General features: G+C 39.7%; 1 protein-coding gene across 2 annotated transcripts in view; it reads left to right on the top strand.

Annotated features, from left to right (window-relative positions):
• The first annotated feature begins 1,085 nt into the window (after window positions 1-1,085).
• The window catches only part of LOC126278559 (prostaglandin reductase 1-like), a 108,565-nt gene continuing 83,785 nt past the window's right edge, over window positions 1,086-25,865 (top strand). Inside the window, exons 1-3 of one of the 2 annotated variants that reach the window (XM_049978749.1) lie at window positions 1,088-1,344; window positions 13,138-13,494; window positions 16,717-17,340. In XM_049978749.1, the coding sequence (XP_049834706.1) occupies window positions 1,132-1,344; window positions 13,138-13,494; window positions 16,717-17,169 (1,023 nt within the window). In that variant the 5' untranslated portion in view covers window positions 1,088-1,131 and the 3' untranslated portion in view covers window positions 17,170-17,340. Of the gene's footprint in view, window positions 1,345-13,137; window positions 13,495-16,716; window positions 17,341-25,865 lie in introns of those variants that run through there. The other variant, XM_049978750.1, reaches the window with a different exon arrangement.

Below are 25,865 nucleotides of genomic sequence, written 5' to 3'. Positions count from 1 at the left end.
TACGGTCACTGGTAAGCGCTACGAGTTGTCTTTTGCGCAACCACGTCATTCCAGCTCTCCAACAGCGTGGGTGTGTGGATGGGATCATTTTTATGCAAGATGGAACAAATCTGCGCATTGCAAATCCAATTAAGCAGATGCTGAAGCGCCATTTCGGAAATACTAGAATTATCAGCCGCCATTGCCCTACAGCCTGTCCGTCCCGATCACCTGATCTTGTGGCTTTGGGGCTATCTGAAAGATGTTGTGTTCAGTGTTCCGAATGCAAACTTAGCTGCACTGAAGGCACGCATTGCGCAACACATTCTGAACGTGACCCCGGAAACACATAGCTCAGTTATGAAACATCCTGTTTCTCGATGTGATTGATGTTTTTTTGCGGTTTTTGGCCTCAGGACAATTAAAAACCGATATGAGTGAGGATTTTTATCCTGTTTTTGGCCTCCGGTCAATTAAAAACCGATTTTTCCCATCCAAAGTGATGACCTAGCCGTGGTGGATGGGCTTATTACATAACTAACAGAATCACACCTGTACACCCATGCGCACTGAGTAGTAAAATTTGTTTAACGTCAGACGTGCACCTTAGGCTTTGTTGTAGGATTCGTTTGTCATTTGTAGTCGACTAATATTAAATTATGATGCTTACGGCGACATCTATTACTAAATTTGTAATGTTTATTATTCTTCTGTCATACGTTTTGCCCCTTTTCCGATAATATTCCGTTGCAATCTGACGTCATTCAGACCAGTGGTGTTCTTTCTACAGCGGTTTGGACGTTTAACTTTAATTATAATCACCCTGCACATCAAAATTAGAATTTAAGAGTGCAATCATAGCTCTTAATACGAAGTTTCTTAGGTTCCGCAGTATTCTGGACATTATCAGCACTATTTTATCTCATAGTGGGTGACGTTAAGCACAGAGACACCCTTCAACGGCCCGAGCGTTTGCATATCCCGAAATATGCCAGTAATGCCCAGTACTGCTTAGTCATGGACACACAGCAAGCTTTTCCTGCGAGTTACGCGAGCCACAGAGATACCGCCAGCAATTCGATAAGGCCTTGACGGTCGTTTTATTTTTATTTAAGCTCCAGCGTTCGAGTCGCCAGAGCAGCACCAGCGACCATGGTGAAGGCGCGCAAAATCGTCCTCGCCCGAAGCTTCCAGGGAGAGCCTCGACCGGAGGATTTTCGCGTCGAGGAGGAGGAGCTGCCACCCCTCAAGGATGGACAAATCCTGGCTGAGGCAGTCTACTTTAGCGTTGACCCCTTCCAGAGGGTTCTCGCAGGCTCGGAGAAATACGGACAGAAAGTGGGAGACACCATGATCGCGGCCCAGGTAAGGGATCTCTGATCTGCTTTCATTCCTTATCTGACCCAGACTGGTAACCAGTGTCTCAGTATGGCCAGCCATATACAATGATAGTGACGTCACTCAAGTGACGTCATAAAAGTTTTATGTGGAAACAGGAAGTGACGCCACATACTGCTACTGTACTGCGTTTTAATTTTGTGACGCCCCTAGGTTTCCACAGCCATCGATGATCGCCGTTTAGAAGTTGCCTGGCTGTTGCGTTTCAAAACGCTATCAGTCTGTTCATGTTCACGGTGGGTGCCACAATAAAAGCGTGTGAGATTGATTTACTCAGGACTGCATAAGATCAGTGTTTAAGCGATCTGATTTGTACTGTTCGACGCAGAACTTGTATCAGAAGCGGTTGTATCACCCTGTTTCTTCTACGCCTGTTACAATATTATACAAGTGAGATAATTGGTGTGATTTCTATAAATATTTGATTCATTGTTACTGTAGGCACCACCAGTACATAATAACGTGAGCATTACATTTAGTTTTTTCTTTCATCGCCTAATTTCATCAGCATCACCTAATTTAATACAGTTATACCCAGCCTTATTTTAGTTGTGTTCATATTCATGTTATAATCCATTTTGGGGAAATTATACATTCCATTCAAATTATATACCAAATATTTCACTTTTTGACGGAGTTTCAATGCCGCTGCCAAACATTAGTGCCATTATTTCTCCTTCTGGAACTCTAGTTCCATTCTGAAATATCTCCTTAGTTTCTTTTACTGCTTGCTTAATGCAGAGTTTGAATAGCATGAGGGACAGCCTACAACCATGTTTCCCCTTCCATTTCAGTTACGGCCTCCCATTCATATTCTTCGACTCTTACAACTGCAGCTGATTTCTAAACCAGTTATAGGTGACCTTTCAGTATCTATATGATATTTCACTGCCTGTGTTGTTCGAAAGTACGATGCACATGCATGCGTGTCCGAACGAATATTGCATCGTACTTCGGAACGACAAAGCTTTTTCAATATCGTATTTACATGCCGAAACTGGACAAGCAGCTTTTAATTAAAATGTCTCCCCTGTACGGGACTGTAATGAATGTACGACTACAGGTTGTAGATACGTGGTTGATGACATGTGGAAGTTTCTGTCTCGCCGTGAATTGTGCAAAGACGAATTCTTGACAGGATGTTGGGATGAATGAGAATCTAGTTGCGTGGGAGATGGTCGTGATTTGATTACGGATCAAGACAGATTGCACAAATTTCACCGAAACAATTTCAAATAATTTTCTCATTCACTTATTTTTTTTAAATGCATTCACCAGACGCACAATTAGTAGATGAATACGAACAATGTCAACTGAATGTACATCAGAAAACATTCGTGTAGTAAACTTCTATGAACACGGTTTGATGAGAAAAAAAATATTTTTATTGTGTAAAAACGTGAATGGATTAAAAAATGGGGAAGAAATGGCTTTAAATATTTATGTTATTTACTCTTTCAGTACGAACTTTTTTGTAGAACCCCTTATTTACGTGTGGTAATAAAAATTGATTTAGACAGAATTAGGATCATTTAAAATTACATGAACCTTAGCAACCCTCTCATGCTGATAAATTCAAACTAACTGATTAATAACATTTATTTTAAACTTATTTAAATTAAAGTTTTTTACGTATTTTGGCCTTGGCACACATTTTCTACATGCACTGGGTTTTTAAACATTTACTGAATTCTTTCCCGGCGTTAGATATGGAACACAAGACTGTCTGTGTTAGCATAAAATGGTTAAATATTACCAAGCCGACCTGAACGTTTAATTATCATTGACAAAACACACTTCACTATACGTTTACGTTATTTGCTTTAGAAATGGAAAGAACCAACAGATTAACAACTTCAACGTTAATTAACCGCCTATGAATGCACAAATGTAAAACCAGTAATAAATTCAGTCAGCCTCAGGATCGCTGTAAAAGAAAAATATTTCGTAATTCGCTGCTAATTTTACTACTCCCGATTTACGGGTTTGGTTAATTTTATAGAGGAACAATTTTTTAAATGTGCCGCCGCTGCAAATGTGCAGCCCAGCAACACCAACGATAATCGCTAAAAGTGCTGAAAATTCTTTAAAGAAATATTATAAATGACATGGGCAAGCTAATTTACATTAGTAATACACAATTTTTATAAATGATAATGTATTTAGACCATAACAATAATTTAAATTACAATCCTTGGTGATTTCTCCTCTAATGGCGGCTACAGACAGATACAGAAAAACGAAGTCTACTCATTCATATAATGCTACGTCACAGGTTCCTCTCTCTCTCTCAGCTCTAGAGGAAGACGACAAAGAATACACATTATGTAGCGCTTTTTATACTACTGCTGATTTTGAATATCTCTTTGTAATCCTACAACATTATTTTCATCTGTGGCTATATTTAACATTTTTTTTAATCGCAGATATTAACATATTTCGTAATTGCATTATTAGTATAGAAATATTACAATCGTAAATACATCGAGAATATTATTACAGAAAATATTACAATAATAACCAACGTCCTTTACACAAAATTAAATAACATTTTTTGGTAAACAATTACAGTACATACGAATTGCTTCATAGTGGCGTACATAATACAATTAAATGTCATTTCATTTTATTAATAGTGTGTGTGTGTGTGCTGCCAGAAAACGTTACATTGCCCCCTGGCAGCATTTGGCAAAGAGTTTCTATACTTTGACACAATGGTGCCAGTAATGTTCTTTAAAATTCTATTTTCTTTATGGAATGGCTCTCTTAATTAGTCCCAGGGTTATATATGTTCATGGCTCCCCCATTTGGGCCAAGGCAGACAGGAAACCTGGGCAAAACTGTGCCGGAACCGAGCCATCCCAGTTGGTTCATGATTAATCTTGTCCTTTTAATAATAATTGTTTTGAAATGATTTAGCAGTTTGTCATCAACGGTTGCATAATATCACAGTCACATACAGTTCAATGAAAGTTTGTTGTGCGAGTTTAACAACTCGTAATTATCATTTTGCGATATTCTGCAAGGTCACTTGTCCTAGGATATATCACTTAGTTTTTTGAAATCATTTAGTACAACGTCACTTTCATAATGTTCTCACTACCTACGTGTTACAAATCCATCTCCTCACTTGTTAGGGTTCATTTTCTCTCGTCAATTTACGGGTATACATAATAAGTGGTCAATGTTCGTCAAAAACCGAGTTCATCGATATGTTATGCAGTTTGTGTAAATATTTTGGAATATGTCAATAATGCTGTAGTTGGTGAGTGGTGCGGAGTGATTGTTGAGCGGCGCTCGGCGCGGCACGTCTGCTCCGTGTAGGTCACCGCCCCTGGTGTTGACAGCTACGGCGCGGAAATGCGTGTGGCTGTCTGGTCTGCTACGGGTTGCTGCGGCCGTCGCATGGCTGAAGTAGCCGGATGCGCGTTGTACATCAGCCCGCCCGTATGACATCTTCTTGCAGTGCTCCAGCAAATAAGCAACAAGTTCACAAACAGTGTGCTATCCTTATGGGCATTTTTCCTGCTGTGGGAAAGAACGCACACAGTTATTGGCAATTATTATTGAGTAGGCCTTCACTAGTCTGGTTGCACAATGTTTCGTTGTCACAGTAACGCGTTTTATGGCTACACAATATTTTTTCACCATGTCATGACTTTTTATTAGTCACACTCAAGTTTTCACCTTAGAACAAAATGTATCTCTGTAGTCAATGCGCTTTCCTGGCATCCCTTGACACACAAAGAATATTTTTTTGTACACACATACAGTACAAGTTATAGTTTGACACCAGCTTGGTCCACCGTCTATTATCGGCTCACTGTGCGTGTCGTGTTAGTTCCTTGTCCACTTGCACACACGGCGATGATACAGTTTCTTATTGCTTGTTCGGAACAACCTCGTGACGTATTGCTCCAGTTTTAACAATGACTGTCTGTCTCTGCCACACAATACTGCACTTTTGTTTAAGTTTTTTTTTCAGTTACAATGTCCGTTGTGCAATTTTTTTGTAACAGCACATTCGTAACTTCTTTGTTCGCTTTTTACCAAGGTGTGTGATAATTGCGTACATGGTAACAAATATTAAAATTTCGTATTTGTTTGCCCAAAAATCATCTATATTTATATTCGAGTAAATTTTATTTGTGCATTCCAGCCGGATTCAGGCATATTGTTCAATAACTCCTTAGAAACTATGTCTCACTTTACTTGCAAGGTCCTACGTAACTACAGTGTAGTCTCTGTAGGCTAAAACTGACTTGGACTGTATCAGGTTAGTTCTTTTTTTTTTTATTTTACTGATTTGATCTGCACATGCTTCAATTGAAGCTTCTTTGTGCGTAACTTTGCGTTACTTAATTTTGCAATAAGTTTGCCTCCCATGGTGCCCTCAGGTCACTACTGGGTGCATTACTCTCTTTGATAATACTGGTTTGAAAATAAAATTCTCAGGGTCTCATATTATTAATATTATTCCGGGTTCGGACCTGTCAATCTGACAGCTACACACATATAGATGTATATACACATGTAATAGAAAAGACTGTACCAAGAAATATTTCAAGTTTGACACACATATAGAATATTATGCAGTACACAAACTAATCACTACTAAAATGTTCCTCCTGACTGATCTCTGTCACAATTTAACACTACAAATAATTGCACTAATCAGGTCATCAGTGCAGACATTTAGAGCATGTTTAAGGTAACACTAATTAAAAAGAAAACATAACACAAATAATCATAAACAAAAGAGAAAGTCAATCATATTCTTACAACTAAATACTTCTACACTAGTACATTATCTCTTCAGATCACATCATTAATGTTCATTCATTTCCAAGAGAATGGTGTACCTTTTTACACATAACACATAGGACTATTAGTCATTTACTGTAGGAATATTTTCACATCCTTTCGCGGATACAGTCCCCGTACTCTTCCTGATTGGGGATCTGCTAAGAGATAGCTACTATTTCCTTCTTGGACCAAGGAATGGAGTATGAGGCTCGAAAGCAGATTTTGTGAGGCTTCACCTCGATGTTGTATTGATATCCCTTAACAATTCCTGGTCGTTCTGAAAATACATCTGCATAGTCAGATAATAACTGTACCAAATCCTGCTGTTGCATTGAGTTCAAATTTTCGGACTGTGATACTTTGTTCACAAGTGCGTCCACATTTGCTTTTAATTGATCACCTTGTACGTCTGGATAATACAGATTTTTTCCTAGAGAATGATTGTCTAAATGTAGTATCCACTGATTCCTACATTTTATGTTAATAGCATTACAATTACGCACAGGTACCTCTTCAGATCTGACATGGACAATTATATCCTCCTACCCATGTTCATCAAACTTAATTTTCCCCGAGAAAGGTCGATTACTGCTTCCTTTTCTCTCAAAAAATCTACCCCCAAAATGCAGGCTACCTTTAAACCCTTTACTACCAGGAACGAGCACGCTATGGCTTCTCCCCCTATATACATTCCTACCCGCACTTGGAGTTTAATTATTTGTCGCTGTGCACTGATGGCTCCAGTGACTTTGCAATTGTTCACAGGGAAAGTCAGCATACGCTTTTCTTTCCCCAGTACTCTGAATAAGTCCATACTCATGACACTGACAGTAGCACCTGTATCTACTATTGCTTGCACATCAATATTGTTAATTTTGATCTCTATTATGGCTTGTACTTTGTCTTTGTGCTCCTTTATGCACTTGGGTGGTTCAGTTATTAATTCATGTCCCATCTGTACCCCGTCATTATACCTGAGGATACAGATTTCCGATGTTTTGTTCTATGTCGGGCTGCTCTCGCTCCAAACCTCAGCCGACGATGGAGAGCGTATCTCGGCTGAATCTAGTTTGTTGGATTATTACTGGTGGATGGGTGTGGCTGCTCTGTGCCGCTGACCTCCACTATGTGTAAGTTTTGTTGCGTCGGCCGCCACGGTTGCGCAATTGGCGCATTTTGTGGTGGCGGTCGGTTTTGTCATATCTTTCACTGTTTTGCCGGTCCGGACTCGGCCTCTGGTTCTGTGCCCAAGTTCGGTTTGCATGGTTATAGGTATTGCTGTTCCACGTCCCCCTGGCATTTTTCCATCTACTATTGCTTCGTGGGCCTGTTTCATATCGGTCATCGAACCTCCTTTTCCGGTCATTGTTCACCGGCGGACTATTGCCGTTCCGGTCTCTGCCTCTATTCCAGTTTTGTACATAATCTTGTCTCCTATTGTTACCTCCGCCGTTTCCATTATTTGGTGGAGGCGTGTTATTTCGACCATTTCTGTAACCGTTTCCGTTACTTCTAGCCTGTTCAGAGGCTGCCTTAACATCCTCCTGAATCAGGTCAATTGAGTCCAGAACAGACAAGAAATGTTCCATGTCGTTCTCCGGTACGTGTATAAGTTTTTCGTTTACGTGTATCGGCAAGTGTGATTTCAAAAGTCTGATCAAATCCCGGGATGAAATCTGCTCGTCCCAGTAACGGGTCTTATTAATGTATTTCTCAAAATATTTTCGCAAACTGCTTAATCGTGGAGAATACGGCTCTGGATTATATACCTCTTTCCGTAATCTCTCCTGAATACATGTTGACCAATATTTGACCAAGAATGCCTTTTCAAATTGCTCATATGTGTCGCAACTGTCAGCTGCTTCGGTTGCCCATAATGCAGCATCTCCTTTTATGTAAGACATAACGTACTCTATTTTCTGTCTATGACTCCAAACACTAGGCAAAATGTTTCTAAATCCCTTGATAAATACTACAGGGTGAACAGATTTCCTCTCCGTTGTAAAGATCTGAAACTGTCAGTTTTTAATCAGGCTTTCTTCAGTCACTAGTTTGGAGTTACATGTGTTTGTTACGGTAACATTGGTTGCCTGTCTCGCAGTCGCAATTTTTCAGTGCTATATTTATATGCCTATCATTGTTGGACCTGGCTGGCGTCACACACGCCTGTGCGTCGCCGTGCAACAAGCTGGTTTCCAGTTCCGCAAGACGACGGTTGACATTCCGCTGCCACAGCCGAATGTCAGAGTGCACCGCCCTTTTAGGTCCTGTACATCCGCACTCGAGCCCAAGTCTTTGGCCTCAATCGCGGCGCGCACCTTCTAGTCTATTGCTTGATTGAGGTCGGTGTCTTTTGCCTCTAACCAGTTCGTAAATTCCTTTTCAATTTTGTTCGCCTGTTCGGATATTTTCTGCTCTATTGCTTGACTTGTGTCAATTACTAATTTTTCCATCCTGTTAGCCAGTACACTGTCTTCATCTACGATACTGGCGTTAGCCACCTGGATTTTATCTACTCTTTCGTTCAGTTCTTGCACCGCTTTGGGTATTGTTTCATAGTTTTGTCTCAAACTAACAACCTCACTTTGCATAGCTTCCAAAGATTGCATTAACTGCAAGTATCTCTCATGCTGGCGTCGATCACGCTCTGCTTGATCATGCATAAACGTAGCTTGTAAATTGAGCATGCGCTCCAACATAATGATTGCACTTCTGACACCTCACCACTCTCTGGTCCGTGTCTAGTACATGTGGGTGGCACACAACTGAATCACTGGCTGGCAGTGGCAACATTTCTTGCCCTTCTGCCCCCAGATTCTCACATTGTACTTCCTGAACTACGCCACTAACATTACCTTGTGCCCCACTTTCTAACTCGGTATCACTGCTTGCTAGCTGTTGTTCATTATCCGTGTTTATATTTTTCTGACTACGCAATCTAACCATAGTCAACAAAAGAAACAAAATCTGAACCAAACATCCTAACACTCAGGTTTTGCCGACATAATCACACAAGAAATGGTCATTTGTTGAAACACACTTATTATATACTACGATGACTAACTACTCAAATGTCCTGTTCTTTAAAAAAAAAAACACTAATAACAAGCACACCACTAACGATCCGAGAACACCGCATTGGGGCTACTTTACTACCCACAGGACAACTACACTGTAGCTTTACCTTTTGGTGATCTATCTTGGGTGCAGCTGCCCCTGGTATTGTGGTAGGTAATTAATTTTTTGATATAATGAGCACTCTTCTTCAGCTTGCCTCTGGGTATATAGTGTTCTCATGCAGAAAATCATACACAGGTATTACCACACAATATTGGTTAGGATACATACAATACATGAAAAAATTATTAATTATTTTCCAACAAATTTCGACCCCACGTGGGCGCCAGATTCGTGAAAAAAATAAAAGAAATATTTTTATTATGTAAAAAATGAAAATGGAGAAGAAATGGCTTTAAATATTTATGTTATTTGCTGCTTCAGTACGAACTTTGTTGTAGAACCCCTTATTTACGTGTGGTAATAAAAATTGATTTAGACAGAATTAAGCACATTTAAAATTACATGAACCTTAGCAACCATCTCATGCTGATAAATTCAAACTAACTTATTAATAACATTTATTTGAAACTTATTTAAATTAAAGTTTCTTACCTATTTCGGCCTTGGTCCACATTTTCTACATGCAGTGGGTTTTTAAATATTTACTGAATTCTTTCCTGGAGTTAGCTATGGAACAGAAGACTGTCTCTGTTAGCATAAAATGGTTAAATATTGCCAAGCCGACCTGAACGTTTAATTATCATTGACAAAACACACTTCACTATACGTTTACGTTATTTGCTTTAGAAATGGAAAGAACCAACAGATTAACAACTTCAATGTTAATTATCCGCCTATGAATGCACAAATGTAAAACCAGTAAGAAATTCAGTCAGCCTCAGGATCACTGTGAAAGAAAAATATTTCGTAATTCGCTGCTAATTTTACCTGCTCCCGATTTACGGGTTTGGTTAATTTTATAGCGGAACAATTTTTTAAATGTGCCGCCGCTGCAAATCGTTCGGTCGCGGCACAGCCCAGCAACACCAACGATAATCGCTAAAATTGCTGAAAGTTCTTTAAGGAAATATTATAGATGACATGGGCAAGCTAATTTACATTAGTAATACACAATTTTTATAAATGATAATGTATTTAGACCATAACAATAATTTAAATTACAATCCTTGGTGATTTCTCCTCTAATGGCGGCTACAGACAGATACAGAAAAACGAAGTCTACTCATTCATATAATGCTACGTCACAGGTTCCTCTCTCTCTCTCAGCTCTAGAGGAAGACGACAAAGAATACACATTATGTAGCGCTTTTTATACTACTGCTGATTTTGAATATCTCTTTGTAATCCTACAACATTATTTTCATCTGTGGCTATATTTAACATTTTTTTTAATCGCAGATATTAACATATTTCGTAATTGCATTATTAGTATAGAAATATTACAATCGTAAATACATAGAGAATATTATTACAAAAAATATTACAATAATAACCAACGTCCTTTACACAAAATTAAATAACATTTTTTGGTAAACAATTACAGTACATACGAATTGCTTCATAGTGGCGTACATAATACAATTAAATGTCATTTCATTTTATTAATAGTGTGTGTGTGTGCTGCCAGGGAATCTTACAACGGGTAGAGAAATGAAAACAAAACTAAAACTATTAATCGGGTTTCGAACACAGGGCTCAGAAAGTGTGAAATCTCCACGCTAGCCACTGCGCCACTTCTTTGGTTGAACTTATTGCTCGCTAAAAGGCAGATAAAGTAGCTTGACCGTCGGTTTTTTATGAAACGGTCGAATATCTACGTTTAAACTCAGACTCATGTTCATTTATTTTGACCCCTCTTCCAGTGAGCGAACATTCTGGAAAATCTGGTTATGCCACTTCTCGTTTTATCCTCATAAATGGAGACACACTTTAGTTTTCGTTCGAGTGTTAGATCAAGATATTTTCATTGAATTAGTTAGGTGGGTTGGACGGTTGTGATTTGTAAGGTAGAAGCCTTCGGGAGTGTATGCTTTGGTGGTTTTTCCTATAGTGACTGATGAGTTTCTCACTGGATTGAGGGACAAGTAGGTAGTGTTCAATCTTGAGTTGAAGATGCTGAGATGGATGTATGGCAAGAGAGGCGGTGTCGTTTTGGATAATATAGCAGCTGCAAATGTGGTGGGATAGGTAGAGATTTTGAATATCAGCTGTGTGTACAAAACAAATCAGTCGGCTCCATGGAGCACACATGCAGTTTGATGGAAAATTTGAGAGAAGGTGCTGTTGTTTGTTAAACTGGATGGTTGGCTTTTCATAAGGAACATATTTATACAAATAAAATTGTTTAAAAGCTTATAGAAAAGGAGCTTGAGTAAGTGACCAGAATGCCACACATGGATAGGAATAGGAGCTGCAAGATATGAAACTTGTTCTGGTGTTCATACAGGAAATGACTAGGTGAATGAACTTGAACATATAAAGATAAAATTGGATGTAAGACATTTTACATTTAAGAAGAAGGAAATTTCTGAGTTTGACCGAGAATTGAGATAATGACCAATACAAAGTACAGGGTCATATAGGCTTGCAGCTGTTTGTACAAAGGAGAGTGTAGATTCTTTAACGAGGGGGAATGTCTTAGAGTTACTAGACGAGTGCTCTGTTGTGTTTCTTTCCAATAGTGACTTCAGTATTGCTTGCTGTATTGACGCATCTAAATTGGTTCATGCCATGGTGTTTATGAATTGTAACTTGGTAACTAGGCAGGTAATGGATGTTTTTATGCTATCATGGATATTTGAGGGCCAGGTGAGATTAAATTTGGATTTTCATGGCTAATTACAGTTCTTGGAGGTAGAAGGCGAAAATATAGGCTTTAATAAGATTGTTAAGGTGAAAATGGTGACTTGGAAGCGATAGATAGCGTGGTGCAGGTTGTGAATGGTAATCTTTGCAATATTTACTTTAGTACTTACTTGTAATTATAGTTAGTGAAGATTCGGTATACCTGCATGACTGATGAGAGTTCCAGATTCGTTTAGCATTAAGTAAATTACCCATCTGTCTCTGAAGTGCAGGTGACGTGTACCGTGTCCAACTTGTGGTTCAAACTAAATCAGCGGTGGAGACGACGAGATTCTCTGAGAATTACAAGATTTCATGGAGTGAAAGGAGCTTGGTGAGAAGTAGTTTTAGTCAAGATTTCTTGAAAGAGAGAAGCAGCATACATAATGTCTTCAGGATATTAAAAATTGGCAGGGTCACTTGTGATCGGCTGATTTAGGTGTGTATACACTTCTGGTAGCCATTTTTAGATTGCGGTAGTTATATTACATTAGTTTGGAAAGTGTTGGGGTATTGGGTATTTTGGTTCGAACTTTGTGTACGGATTGGGTCTCAGTAAGTTCCAGTTGAATATACGACATCTGCATTTATACATCAGGGTAGTTTTCAGATGCTTTACTCAGATAAGAGTGGAGTTCCTTTTCTCGTAGCCGTTGCAGGGAAGAAGAATTAGGCCACATATGAGGAAGGTAATCAATTGGGGCTAACTGTTACGATTAACTTATGAGAAGCTAAGGATACTGAGGTCAGTATCAACTATACTGGTGTAGTATTATTGGTGTGCTTAGGGTAGAAAGTTGTGTGCCTCGATATTATGTCTTATTAACGCATTCTTACGTTTCTTATGTCTTGACAGTTGCACATTTAGTCATAGGTTCACTTGTCAAGAATGAGAAATAGGAATGGTCCTGCCACATGGTGGGTGAAGTGGGACCCAATATGCCATGCCACCAGCATACGATGTCACTTGTGCTGGTGCTTTGTGTTATGGTATCAGTGTGGTGGTGTAACAGTGAGGTCTTCCCACAGGTAGCACGAATCGTGGAGAGCCGGGCTGCAGGTTTCCCAGTGGGGCGACACATCGTGGCCTACTGGGGGTGGCGCGACCGCACAGTGGCTGATGTGGGGCCCGACGTGCCGCACCCAGTCGTCCTGTCGCCGCCCATGCTGGTGCCAGACCTGGGGGACTTGCCGTTATCCCTGTCCCTGGGGGTGCTGGGCATGCCTGGGATCAGCGGCTACTTCCCACTGCTGGAGGTCTGCCAGCCCAAGGCGGGAGAGGTGGTCGTGGTCAGCGGCGCTGCAGGCGCTGTGGGCAGCATAGTGGGACAGATAGCCCTCATCAAGGGGTGTACTGTCATCGGCTTCGCTGGATCTGACTCTAAGGTACGTATTTACATTTTGCTCAACCTGCCTGTAACTTGTCTGTCCATTATAGAGGGTAACATTTGGCAGGAGTGTCATTAGGAGATGGTATATATATATATATATATATATATATATATATATATATATATATATATGACCTAGTAGATAGTGTCGGAACTTCCATGCGGCTTTTTGCGGATGATGCTGTAGTATACAAAGATGTTGCAGCATTAGAAAATTGCAACGAAATGCAGGAGGATCTGCAGCGGATCAGCACTTGGAGCAGGGATCGGCAACTGACCCTTAACATAGACAAATTTAATGTATTGCGAATACATGGAATGAAGGAGCCTTTATTGTATCATTATATAATAGTGGAACAAACACTGGTAGCAGTTACTTCTGTAAAATATCTGGTAGTGTGCGTGCGGAACTATTTGAAGTGGAATGATCATATAAAATTAATTGTTGGTAAGGCGGGTACCACTTGAAATTCATTGAGAGAGTCATCAGAAAATGTAGTCCATCAACAAAGGAGGTAGCTTACAAAACACTATTTCGACCTATACTTGAGTATTGTTCATCAGTGTGGGGTCCGCACCAGGCCTGGTTGACGGAGAAGATAGAGAAGACCCAAAGAAGAGCGGCGCTTTTCGTCACAGGGTTATTTGGTAAGCGTGATAGCGTTACGGAAATGTTTAGCAAACTCAAGTGGCAGATTCTGCAAGAGAGGCGCTCTGCATCGCGGTGTACCTTGCTCGCCAGGTTTCGAGAGGTTGCGTTTCTGGATGAGGTGTCGAATATATTGCTTCCCCCTACTTATACCTCCCGAGGAGATCACGGATGTAAAATTAGAGAGATTAGAGCACGCACGGAGTCTTTCCGGCAGTCGTTCTTCCCGCGAACCATACGCGACTGGAACAGGAAAGGGAGGAAATGACAGTGGCACGTAAAGTGCCCTCCGCCACACACTGTTGGGTAGATTATGGTGTACAAATGTAGATGTAGAAGTATTGGAGGGTCTTGCAGTGCATAGGTGGGCAAGGGAGTCAGCGATTAGCTGGAAACGGAGCAGGAAGTAAAATGGGTGTGGATGTTGTTGACAACACGTTGCGTGTGCAGTGTGTTTTATATTTTTCTATAAGTCCGAACAATTCAGCCAGATGACCTTAGTATCAGCACCGAAAAAAATTAAAGTCGTCTTAAACTGTCAATTTTTTGTCTTTGCATAAACTCCGACCCTTCACTGTGTGTAACTGACGACGATGAGTGGGGCGAATGCGAGACTGTAGCTGACACTAATCTTAAATTTTCGAGTGACATGGCACAAGTTAGTGCATTTGGGGACTGGTTGAAGATTTTATAGAGAATTGCGAGCCTTACTTGTAGATTGGGACGAAAGTAAATGTGGTGAGAGGTGGCCAGGTGTAATAACGTAGACATTGGAAAGAGGAGGCATCGAACAACCTCAACATCTGCTTACATCATACTGGCACTCAGACGGTGTTTAACGTCTTTCGTTATTCCTGACAAATACACACTCAGATTACCATACAGCATTCTGTTGGGTTGTATTGAGTCCGTAGGACGCTTTGGAAATGAGGCATGCTTTCATCTTCAGGCGAAAACCTAGGGATGATGGACTGATTTGTGAGATGTACTTTTCAAGAATTCTTGGCTCTCGTTCGTCTATGGAGGGTTGTGCCTCTGGGTCAGTCCAGCAAATGCTCTCGTTGGTCCAATAACGTCATCAATTTTTCTGTGGTTCTGAAGTCGTCTATGTTTCTAGTTGGCAATTTCTCACCAATAAAAATGTATGCTCTAAGTGACAGCGTAGTCACAAAAAAATGTTTAAAAAGGGTCTCAAAATGGCTTAAAAGAACTTAAAATGACTGCCAAAAATTATTTGGATCTGGAGAGTTTTCGTTGAACTGCGCTCGATAACCGAAGCATCCAGAAAAAATGAAAAGCAATCCATTATGTTTTAATCTATATAATTTGTTTGTTATTGATATGTATCAATGTATATGAATCCGTTGATAAACACAAATAGTCAAAAGTTTACTGTTCTACTGATTTCGTTTTATATAAGCAGCACACGCTGCTTTAGCAGGTAAAAGTAGGGAAGCAGCCGAAAAGTGCTCGTGTCGGGGCACAAAAAAGGCTAGTATATTCCTCTTTAAAAGACTCTTACAGAAAAGTGGGGAAGAGGTGTCTCAATCCTCATTCCGCCTTCCTCACTGCAAATTCTGGCATTGGAACATAGTCACACTTTTTGTGCTCAAAGAGAGCAGCACAGACCAGATAACAGTAGAAGAGAGACAGTGCCAGCGCGAGAGAAAGTCAGAGGAGACAATGATGTTGGAAGAGATGTGGATGAAGACAAAGGGTGCGGGAATCAAAGGGAGAGAGATTAGATACTGATGGACAGTGAGAGACAGAGGCACTAACAGAGACATGATAGGAGAGAGAAGCAGTAGGAGTAAAAGAGAGAGGCAAAAGTGGAAACGAAATATACAGTTGAGTGGAGACCTTACATAGACTTGGTGGGGTGGCAGATCTGCACTTCCCCGGACCGGCAAACTTTAACAAGTATGTATAGGGGAGGGCATATTTTAAACTGAAATTTTAAATTCGGGGTGTATGCGAAGTATTAATTTGCATCCCCAGAACTTTTGAGCTGCTGAGGTATGGTGGACACAACAGCAGTGCGCAAGAAAGACTAAAGGAGACAGTGTAACAAGAGACAGTGGCAGTGGGATGTTGTTTAAATCAGTGGGAGAAAAAGGAGACAGTGGGAAACAGGCAAATACAGACAGTCGTAGTGAGATGGAAATGAAGTATGAAGAGGCCCTGATTAGAGGGATTTATAATTTTCTGCGTTAAAATGGCATGAATATACTAGCATTCCAAAATTTTTGGTGAAGAATATGTAATGAGGATTGAAGCAGCTGATTCTCCAATTTATTGTAAGAGTCTTTTAAAGAGGTATATACATTTGAGCTCCGAGAAGAGCATTTCTCCGCAGGTAATTTACCGTATCTATTAAACTACCGTAACTATCGTTTTATAAGAATATATTTTTTACGCCAAGACAGGAATTCATTGTTTTTCACAGCTAATGTAAGTGTGAGATAAGTAAGTAACTTAGCAAAGAGGTTCAAGCAACAAAGTAAGTAACTTAGCAAATAGGTTCAAGCAACATCTTGTACTACTATGATACATGTCTCTTGTTCTCAGGTGAAATGGTTAAAAGAGGAGCTCGGCTTCCATCACGCGTTTAACTACAAGACTACAGACGTGTCCACCGCTTTGAAGCAGGCTGCCCCAGAGGGTGTCGACGTGTACTTCGACAACGTGGCGGGTGACATGAGCACCAAGGTCATGAGTCACATGCGCTACCGCGGTCGCATCACCGTTATTGGCGCCATCTCTCAGTACAATGAGTCTCAGTCCCAAAAGTTGGTGACCCTGCCGTTCACATTTCTTGCCAATCAACTTCGGATTGAGGCCTGCTCCTATACTCGATGGCACGACCGCTGGGATGAGGGAATCACCCAACTGCAGCAGTGGGTAAAAGAGGGGAAACTCAAGTACAGGGAAACTGTGAGCCACGGCTTTGCCAATACTCCCAAAGCCTTCATCGGTATGCTGAGAGGCGAGAACTTTGGGAAAGCTGTTGTAAAATTGTGAACACTTCTCATCTACCAAAAGTGGAGAAGTTTTGTACGATTTAATTCAAATGTTCACATCTTTAATATGTGTGTTAGTATAAAAGTTGTTAGTAATAAGTACGAAGAGTTCTTGACTGATTTATTTCAAATTTTTACGCTAATCTCTAATAAATGTTTGGACAGACATGGATTATATGTTTTTTGATATCTATGTTGAATAAATATATACGAGTATACAACATGTAAACAGAAACATTGTTCGCAAATACCTCGAAAAGTTCTTGACAGTTTTATTTCTAATTTTTACGCAATGTTCTGGTAGCATTCGGTCACACATAGGATATATATATTTTTAAACAACAATGTACATTTGTTTTCTTAAAACTGGCTGTGGGAAAGGAAAAGCTGTGCTGTGAAAATGTGTTGTTTCTTTCTTTTTCTCAAAGTCAGTTTTAAATTAGACACCAGGGCACTTTGACCATTAGACAAATTCACATCAGACAAATTGTTTCTTCCACATATTTTCTTCCTCCTTCTATATAAATTCAAACAAAATTTGTGTACACAGTACTGTGCTGTTTTGTTTTCTTCGTCACATTCAGTTTCAAGAGAAAATAGAAATGTTGTTTTTATAGCTTATCGAGTTATGATTTCAGTACTACTATGGAATCTGTGTCATCTGATGGTTTGCAACCCTATCTGGTTATGGACTAAAACTATGCGAAACACTGTCAGTGAAGCTACCCTCCTCTCTGATCCAGCAGTTTTACACATCTCTCATGTACCCCTTACTTCAATAATCCCAACCGATTTATCAGTTCATTTTGTCTTCATTTCTGTATCGGCATTCCGTTTCTGTTAACAAGACTTAATGTCAGAGAGAGAGGTAACATGGAGATGGACACATAGGAGGAGTGCGGAACTAGTTAACTAAAAATCAAAGATTGCGTTAATTGTGGCTACTTGTGTTTACATTAATTCTTAACAGTCACTTTGTCTCAAGCAGCCATGCTGCATTTACTCAATGTTAGATAACATTTAACCCCATCAGCACCTATGCAGCCACTGATAAGATAATCGATGCTAACACACCGTGTAATGACACCCAGAAGCTCAAAGTTGCCCTGAGAAGATGAGTTGATTATACGAAGCTCAGTGTCTACATTGGGAACAGCCACTTTACTAATTGTCTTTGGCGAATAACAAAGAATCACAGCTAGAGATAGCAAGTTCACAAAAACTCACGAAAACTCGTTAAACATCACAGTTCTCTCGCTGTGTCACACGCAGGTTAATATGCCGCTGCCGCTGAGGTGTGAATTTTATGTGGTGCTATAGGCACAAGTTTCTTGCACGTATTGTTGGTTGGTGATGATCAAGAGGGATTCTCAAAATGAATTCAGTGCCATTGTCTGTATACAGTACCTGACAAGATGATTCATGTTATAAAACTGCGAGGGGATTCTAAAAATAAGTTCCAAATGTCATTCCACACTAAGACCATATATCAAATATTCAAATGTGTGTGAAATCTTATGGGACTTAACTACTAAGATCATCAGTCCATAAGCTTACACATTACTTAACCTAAATTATCCTAAGGACAAACACAGACACCCATGTCCAAAGGAGGGCTCGAACCTCCAACGGAACGAGCCACACAGACCATAATTATATCAACGGGAGTGGCGCATTTCCAGGAGAGAGTACATGTTCTGGCTTTCCTTTTGACACACCTTTGCTTCAGCACCGATAATATGTGTGTCTCAGTGTACGAGTGAAGGGGAGTAGCAAATTGAAGTGTATTCCAGACTTGAAGTATATGTGACTGAACGATTCCTTTTGGTAATTCAACCAAATAGCACACAGATTCACCGTGAAAATCTGGCTGTATGTGGACTAAATGCTATGCTGCATACAGCCTTAGGGAAATGATGTCAACAATTTGACCAAGATCGCACAGCCTTGGGTGATGCTGACCAGGAAGCAGGGCAATCAACATCGACCACAGATGACAGTATCCAGGAACTGAGGAACTGATGCAAGGCAATGGCAGATATTCTAATGATGAGTAACTCCCTCCACAGGGTCATGAGGCCACAGATAGACACAAGGCTATCCTGGTGCCTTCAAAGTATTTATGCCATCGCCCTTGCTTTCACAGGCAAGGCCGGCCGGAGTGGCCGAGCGATTCTAGGCACTACAGTCTGGAACCGAGCGACCGCAGAGGTCGCAGGTTCGAATCCAGCCTTGGGAATGGATGTGTGTGATGTCCTTAGGTTAGTTAGGTTTAAGAAGTTCTAAGTTCTAGGGGACTGATGACCTCAGAAGTTAAGTCCCATAGTGCTCAGAGCCATTTGAACAATTTTTTTACCAGGCAAATTAATTTCTAATGAGATAAGGGCCACGGGTTGATCTAAGTAGTGGTTCACCACTCTCTAACGAACCACTAGGATCTTCAGTACCGCGTTGTAACCAGTTCCTCTCTTTGAAACGTCACCTTAGAAAAATTGTACATTACTGTGCTTAAACTGACACACAATATTTTTAGCGCAACGCAATCAGACTTTCAAAAATCCCTACAAAAACATGGCCCTGCCTAACATTAACCTATATGTTTCACAAATCGCTTACCTCTTGGTTACTCGAACTACTGCAATACAGCGAGCGCCACTACTGCCAGCTAAATAAGAGATTCAAACTACGGAGGGCACTAACTACTGATAGGCATAGTTAGCGAATGAAAGATTTTAATAGAGAACAAACAATGTATTTACCTTAATAGTCATAATATATATAGCAGTACATGACATCCAGTCTTACAAATTTCAAAACTCCGCCATCTCTCTCCCCACATCCACAACTGCTGGCAGCTCACCTCCAACTGCGCAACGCTACGCGCTGTTCACATCGAGCTGCCCAACGCTACAATGGCGAGTATTACAACAATGCCAACCAGCCACAGACTGCACACAGCACAGCCAGTGATCTTCATACCGCGCGCTACGTGGCGTTACCAATAGAAAAACCTAAACAGCCTACTTACATAACCCCCATGCTCCCCACCAAAAATTTTACACATTGTTTTGGGCAGTGGCCAATACAGATTTGAAATTTTTTTCATAATTACAATAACAAAGAAATGAAATGCACACACTTATCGATACAATGTTGGTCAAAAGCTAAAATTTTCTCACAGTCCATAAAGACAGTCCTGATCGTTCATCACAGTAAAATTGCAGTTTTTTTCCTCAAAGTCTGAGCAGTAAAAGAAAATGCACACAGAAGTAGCGGATTTCCATGCAATCTTGAAGAAGTATTGTTGTCCTTCAACGGAAAGACAGTGGTGACTCTTGACATGCAGATAGGTAATGGGCCACAACAGAGCAAACCCACAGCAGAGTCAGTCGAATTTGAAGACTATTGATAGGTAGGTCATCACAGAGCAGACCCACTGTAGTCCTGGTAGAGATTAGGGTATTGGTGGGCCACCAGAGGTGCAGACCCACTGCAGTCCTTGTAGAAATAATGGTGTTGGTGGGTCATCAAAGATGCAGACCCACTATAGTCCTTGTAGAGACGGCTAGCAGCCAACTGTTGCGGCTGTGCAGGTGCACAATCACCATCGAAGAGTCTTGTGGACAATATAGCAAGTCCATAAACCACCACTTGTCCACTCACAATGAATTTGTTTGAAATGTCCTTAGAACCAGCAATGCTGTTACCCAGTCCCTTGCTGAATTATTAACACATGTGCAAACACTATCAGTCCCTACTTCTCACATATTGTCCACATACTATAACCAACAGAAACGTGCGCAGTGAAATGATACTTAATTTGAAAAACTGGTGTCTATACAATTATAAATTTAAAACATAAAAATACAATTACAAAGGCACAAGATACATCATTAAAGAACATAACAATACAGATAACATTTGTAGTAAAACGGGCTTTACAAAAGAATAGAAATAAACATATATATCAGTGTTACAGGAATTATGACATAAGTAAATACATAAAAGATCAGAATAATTATTGAAACATCAGCTTCACACATGAGCATTAAAACTGAACAGAATTAATAATGTCTAACATCCTTACAAAGAAAATAACATATTATAAGAAAAATTCTACAATGGAAATCTTATTACCTAAACACATAAAGACAGGACAAACACAGATTCACATAGCGTAATAACACAAAATACAGGACAGGGTTTGTTTTCAGTGTGACATTTGGTACTGCAGTCCAACCCAAAACGTCATTCTGTAGATTTTTCGTCTTATCTCAACATTTGTTTCCCGCAAAAATTATCCTATCCAAGCATGCTTTCTGTATTTTGTTCACATCCTCTTTCAAAAATAGTTTTCCTCCACTGTACACTACTTTTTTGGTCAAATCATTTTCTTATAGCTTCTCAATACATTTCTTCCAATTCATCACAACTCGTTCTCTTTTATAGCCTACCCCATCTTAAGCTAACTTAAATCTAGTGAGCTCAGATGCTAAACTAAGGTACGAGGCAATGCAGCAGCACAAAACAATTAATACAAACAGCAATGAAAAAAATTGGAAGTTGTCAAAGCAAGCAGCAATATTAAAACTAATATAAAGCAATAAAAAAAATGGAAGTTGTCAAAGCAACCAGCAATATTACAACTAATATAAGGCAATGCGCAGCAAACAAGAAAAATAAATCTGTAGTAAAACTGGCTTGACAGAGTAATACAAAGTCAAATTCAGTAACATTATGCCTGGCAAACAGCAGCAGCAAATGCAATAACTTTTACCTAAACATGACAAAGCTCAAGCAGAAAAAATATTACAGTAAAAATGACCATGTTTAATACCTACGTCACATCTTACACTAGGGTGATGCATCACGAGAACTTACTGTAGCAAACAAGTTACCAAATTGTAAAAAAAAATTATTTATGCAATTCCTGTGAAGGGAAATATCTATTTATGTTCCCTCGTTTTCTTGGAAGTAGATCATAATTTTTTGTACTGGATCTGTAGGCATAAAATAACTATATTAGTACATCTATTAAATTTTATTTTAACCAATGTGGCAGTGCAGCTAGAAACTAGATATTAAACAAAATAAGCAAAGCAAGGCGTGAAACGTCATTCGCTAGCCATAAGGCATTTCATAATGCAGTAAACAATCTTCCAACTAGCAAGACAATGGACATGAAACGGTGCTCATGATTTCATTTCTGTAAATATCATAAATTAAGAACTCTACAGTGTAATCATGTTTTCAAGTTTGAGGGTGTCGTATTTACGATGCTTTCTACAAAGAAATGTCAATAGCGAGGATAATGGCCTCTTTTTTCTCCACCTGTGCCTCTGACAAGCACCCACTAATGGCTTTTTTTAAGGCGTCTGTCGCGCAGCTGGGTGCCCAGGACGCATTATGTGCAGGTGGTCACTTAACTTTCTTACCGAAATATTTAGGACAGCAGTTTCCGCTACAGTGACAGTCTCATATAAAAATATTTCACAGCTCAAGAATTTGCGTTACAAAACTGTAGAAACAAAATCCTTTAAATATCAGTGTCCAAAAAAATTTCCCCAGCATAGTGATACATTCAGGCATATACACACATTTCACAACTCTTAAAGTACGATCCTCGGTTTCCAACATTCTTTTTCACAAACCAGAGTCCCTAACCACTACTCATTATTCCTTACCTTATTACACATATACATATTCGTCCACACTTCTTCAATATTTCATCATAACAGATATGTAGCATAACCAAATAACTCATGTAGCATCAGCTTAAACATACCTCAGCAGCATAATTCACATCGTCGTCGTAATAATAACACCATAACACCTCAGTCAAGTCTCAAAAACGTCATAGCTTTCTGCAATAATTTCAAAAACTAAAAAAAATTCTCTGCTCATGTCAAAGGTGTCATCTACCTCAAATGTACTTTAACAATCATGATCTCATACCAAATATGTCATTCAAAGCTCTCATAGTATCACAATGGTTCCGAAAAAATATGAACATTTCACAAAGTACAGACAAAATACAATTTCGTAAGTGTGAAGTTATCCAACTGTGTAATTACGTAATCATCTGTCACTGATGTAGTAAAATGAATGTTTGTCTCTCCCAGTTAAATGATCAGATAGCTGTGTAATTTATGTGTTAGAGAAATACGGTACCGATGTGTAAAGTTGTAAAAGCAAATACCATATTAGCTAGGGCTCCTTGTGCTTGCCAGACACATGGGACACAAAGTAAGCGTGTACCCCCCTGAGGATTAATGTAACTATATCCTCAGGTGTTACAGATTACAGCAATGGAATGAAATGTTTCACGGAAAACTTTCTTTGTAATTCAAATATGTTGAAAAATAAATGGTTTAAGTACAAACTTAATCACTCAAATGCGTGTCCTGTAGCGCTAAATGTGCGTCTTGCTGTAAGACAATCTCTGTGGAAGTGTCGTAGTTATTGTCCTGCGAAAGCTATGTACTGCAGAAGTCAATGTACTTACCTCATGATAAAAGAAAGTGAAATGCTTTGCGTATAGATATCTTAGTTGTTACGCTTATTGCCGTGATGAAGTAAGTACTGTACTGTACGTATTGTTGTGCTACAGAAAAGGCTGTCTCATTGTAGCTATACCACAAAGTTACTACTAAAACATGTTTTACTTTCCAGAATAATACAGAAAAACTGTGCAGATACAAAACAGATACAGTGCAAAAGCAACATTGTAAATTGTCACTCATTAGTAGCGTCGTGATAAAATCGTGTAGGTGTCACATAAACTAACCACTGAGTCATCTGGTATCTCACAGAAAGTACTTTAAATCCAGAATGTATTTTCAAGTAAAACAAAATGTTGCATTAAAATCTCATTAGCAGTACTGGTAAATGTTCTAAGTATGTCAGCCTTATAGTCGTTACATAATCGTGCAATTAACAAGCAAGAATGCACATACACAATAACACTGTGACGTCTGTTCACTATAACAATTTCTGTTTAAATATGTTCCGTAGGTTCTAGACTGGATAGTTAACTTCAAAACATTGTTACATGTTAACAGTGGTGCAATCTTTTAATCTTCCTAGTACGCAGAGTTTCAGTTTCAACGCAATTATCATGTGGTTACGTCGGTAAGGAACACTGGAATTTTGCTCAAGGTTAGCTTATGTTATTTTTCTCTGAGCCAGCCGGCGCACGCGGCTGCCTGCGGTGCGAGTCATTGTCTGTTTCTTTGTTGGGGCGCGCCGTTATTGGGATTAGGAGACCTAACATCTACAAATTCACCTTGTCGAGAGGGCCCTGCCCTGTTTGAATCCCGCCAGTTCTGCTGCAATTCAGGTCTGTCGTTACGATCATATCGTCTGTCGTCATGTCGGTAGATTCCATAGTTTCTTTCTTGTCGGTCACATGGTGGAGAATTTGTCCCTGAATCGTAACTGCGCGCTGGACCGTTGCGTCTTAAGCTATTCTGTCTCCCTTGATAATAGTTATTTTGGTTTCCATATTGTCTGTTTCTCTGATTGTCTCTGTGATAGTCATTACCGCCAAGAGGTGATCTTTCCCTGTAATTATTACTACTCTGCCAACGGTTGTCATGCGGGTGGTGTCTGTTTTGGTCACAATTTGTATTGTGAGAATAGCCTTGTGTCCAGTTATTATTTCTTTCATCGTAGAATTGTGACGGATGTAACCTGTAATTGTTGTGTTCCTGTTGTCAGTGTCAATTTCCAATTCTTGTAACAGTCCCTGAAAAGCTTCAATGTCCTCTTGGCAACGTCCTGCCAAAATTATATGTCGTAAATGTTCATGCAATTTGATTAAGAAAATGCGGATGAGTTCTGAGGGGCTATATGGGTTTGAAAGATACTGATTCTTATGTAACATGTCTTCAAAATATTTCACAGGACTGGAAAATTCAGATTGTTCGAAATGTTTCATCATAATGATGCTATGTTTTACTCGTTCTTGTGTAGCTTGAGACCAATATGCTGAGAGGAAGGCATGATAAAATTCTCCTTCACTGTGACAATCGTGAATGACCGATCGAATTCTTACAGCTGGTTCATTCTCTAAGTAGCCACACATAAATTCTAATCTGTGCTCTAGTGACCAGTTGGGAGGAAAACAATGAGAGAATTGATGGAGCCACGCTTGTGGATGAATGTCATTGCCAGATTTCTTAAAATGAACAGCTTATAGTCAAAATCACATGTCGGCGAGTCGCATGTCGGTCATTGTTACATCGTTTTGGCGGTTCCATCTCGAAATTCGGTGTACATTGCCAATTTCTTTCATAATTTTCGAAGTGCCTTGTGTTATTATTTTGTGGCTGTTCCGTATTTCCATGTCCCTCTTCCCGTATTGGAGCGCGAGTGTCCTCTGAAATACATAATTCTGGTATTACCTGTGTCAGCTGATCTTGTACTTCCCGGATTTCTCTTTGGTGTTGCGTATTAATTTGATTTATATTTTGTTTGAATTTCCTAATTTGTTCGCACTCTTCTGTGTCATTCAGATCATCATCTACCTTTGCAGATAAGTTAATGAACTAATCCGAAAGTTCGGCTACTTTTTCCGATAGTGTACTTATTTCCTCAGTGTGTTTTTCTGAACCAAATTTCAGAGTGTCCATTTGTGTTGAAATCGTATCTAGTGTGTCCTTTAAGTTTTCCTGAGTTTTTGCAAGTTGTGTAACC

Source organism: Schistocerca gregaria, chromosome 6, assembly GCF_023897955.1.
Source record: "Schistocerca gregaria isolate iqSchGreg1 chromosome 6, iqSchGreg1.2, whole genome shotgun sequence".
NCBI classification, from domain to species: Eukaryota; Metazoa; Arthropoda; class Insecta; order Orthoptera; family Acrididae; genus Schistocerca; species Schistocerca gregaria.
Note: the sequence above shows the minus strand (reverse complement) of the source record. Positions and strands in the feature narration are given on the sequence as shown.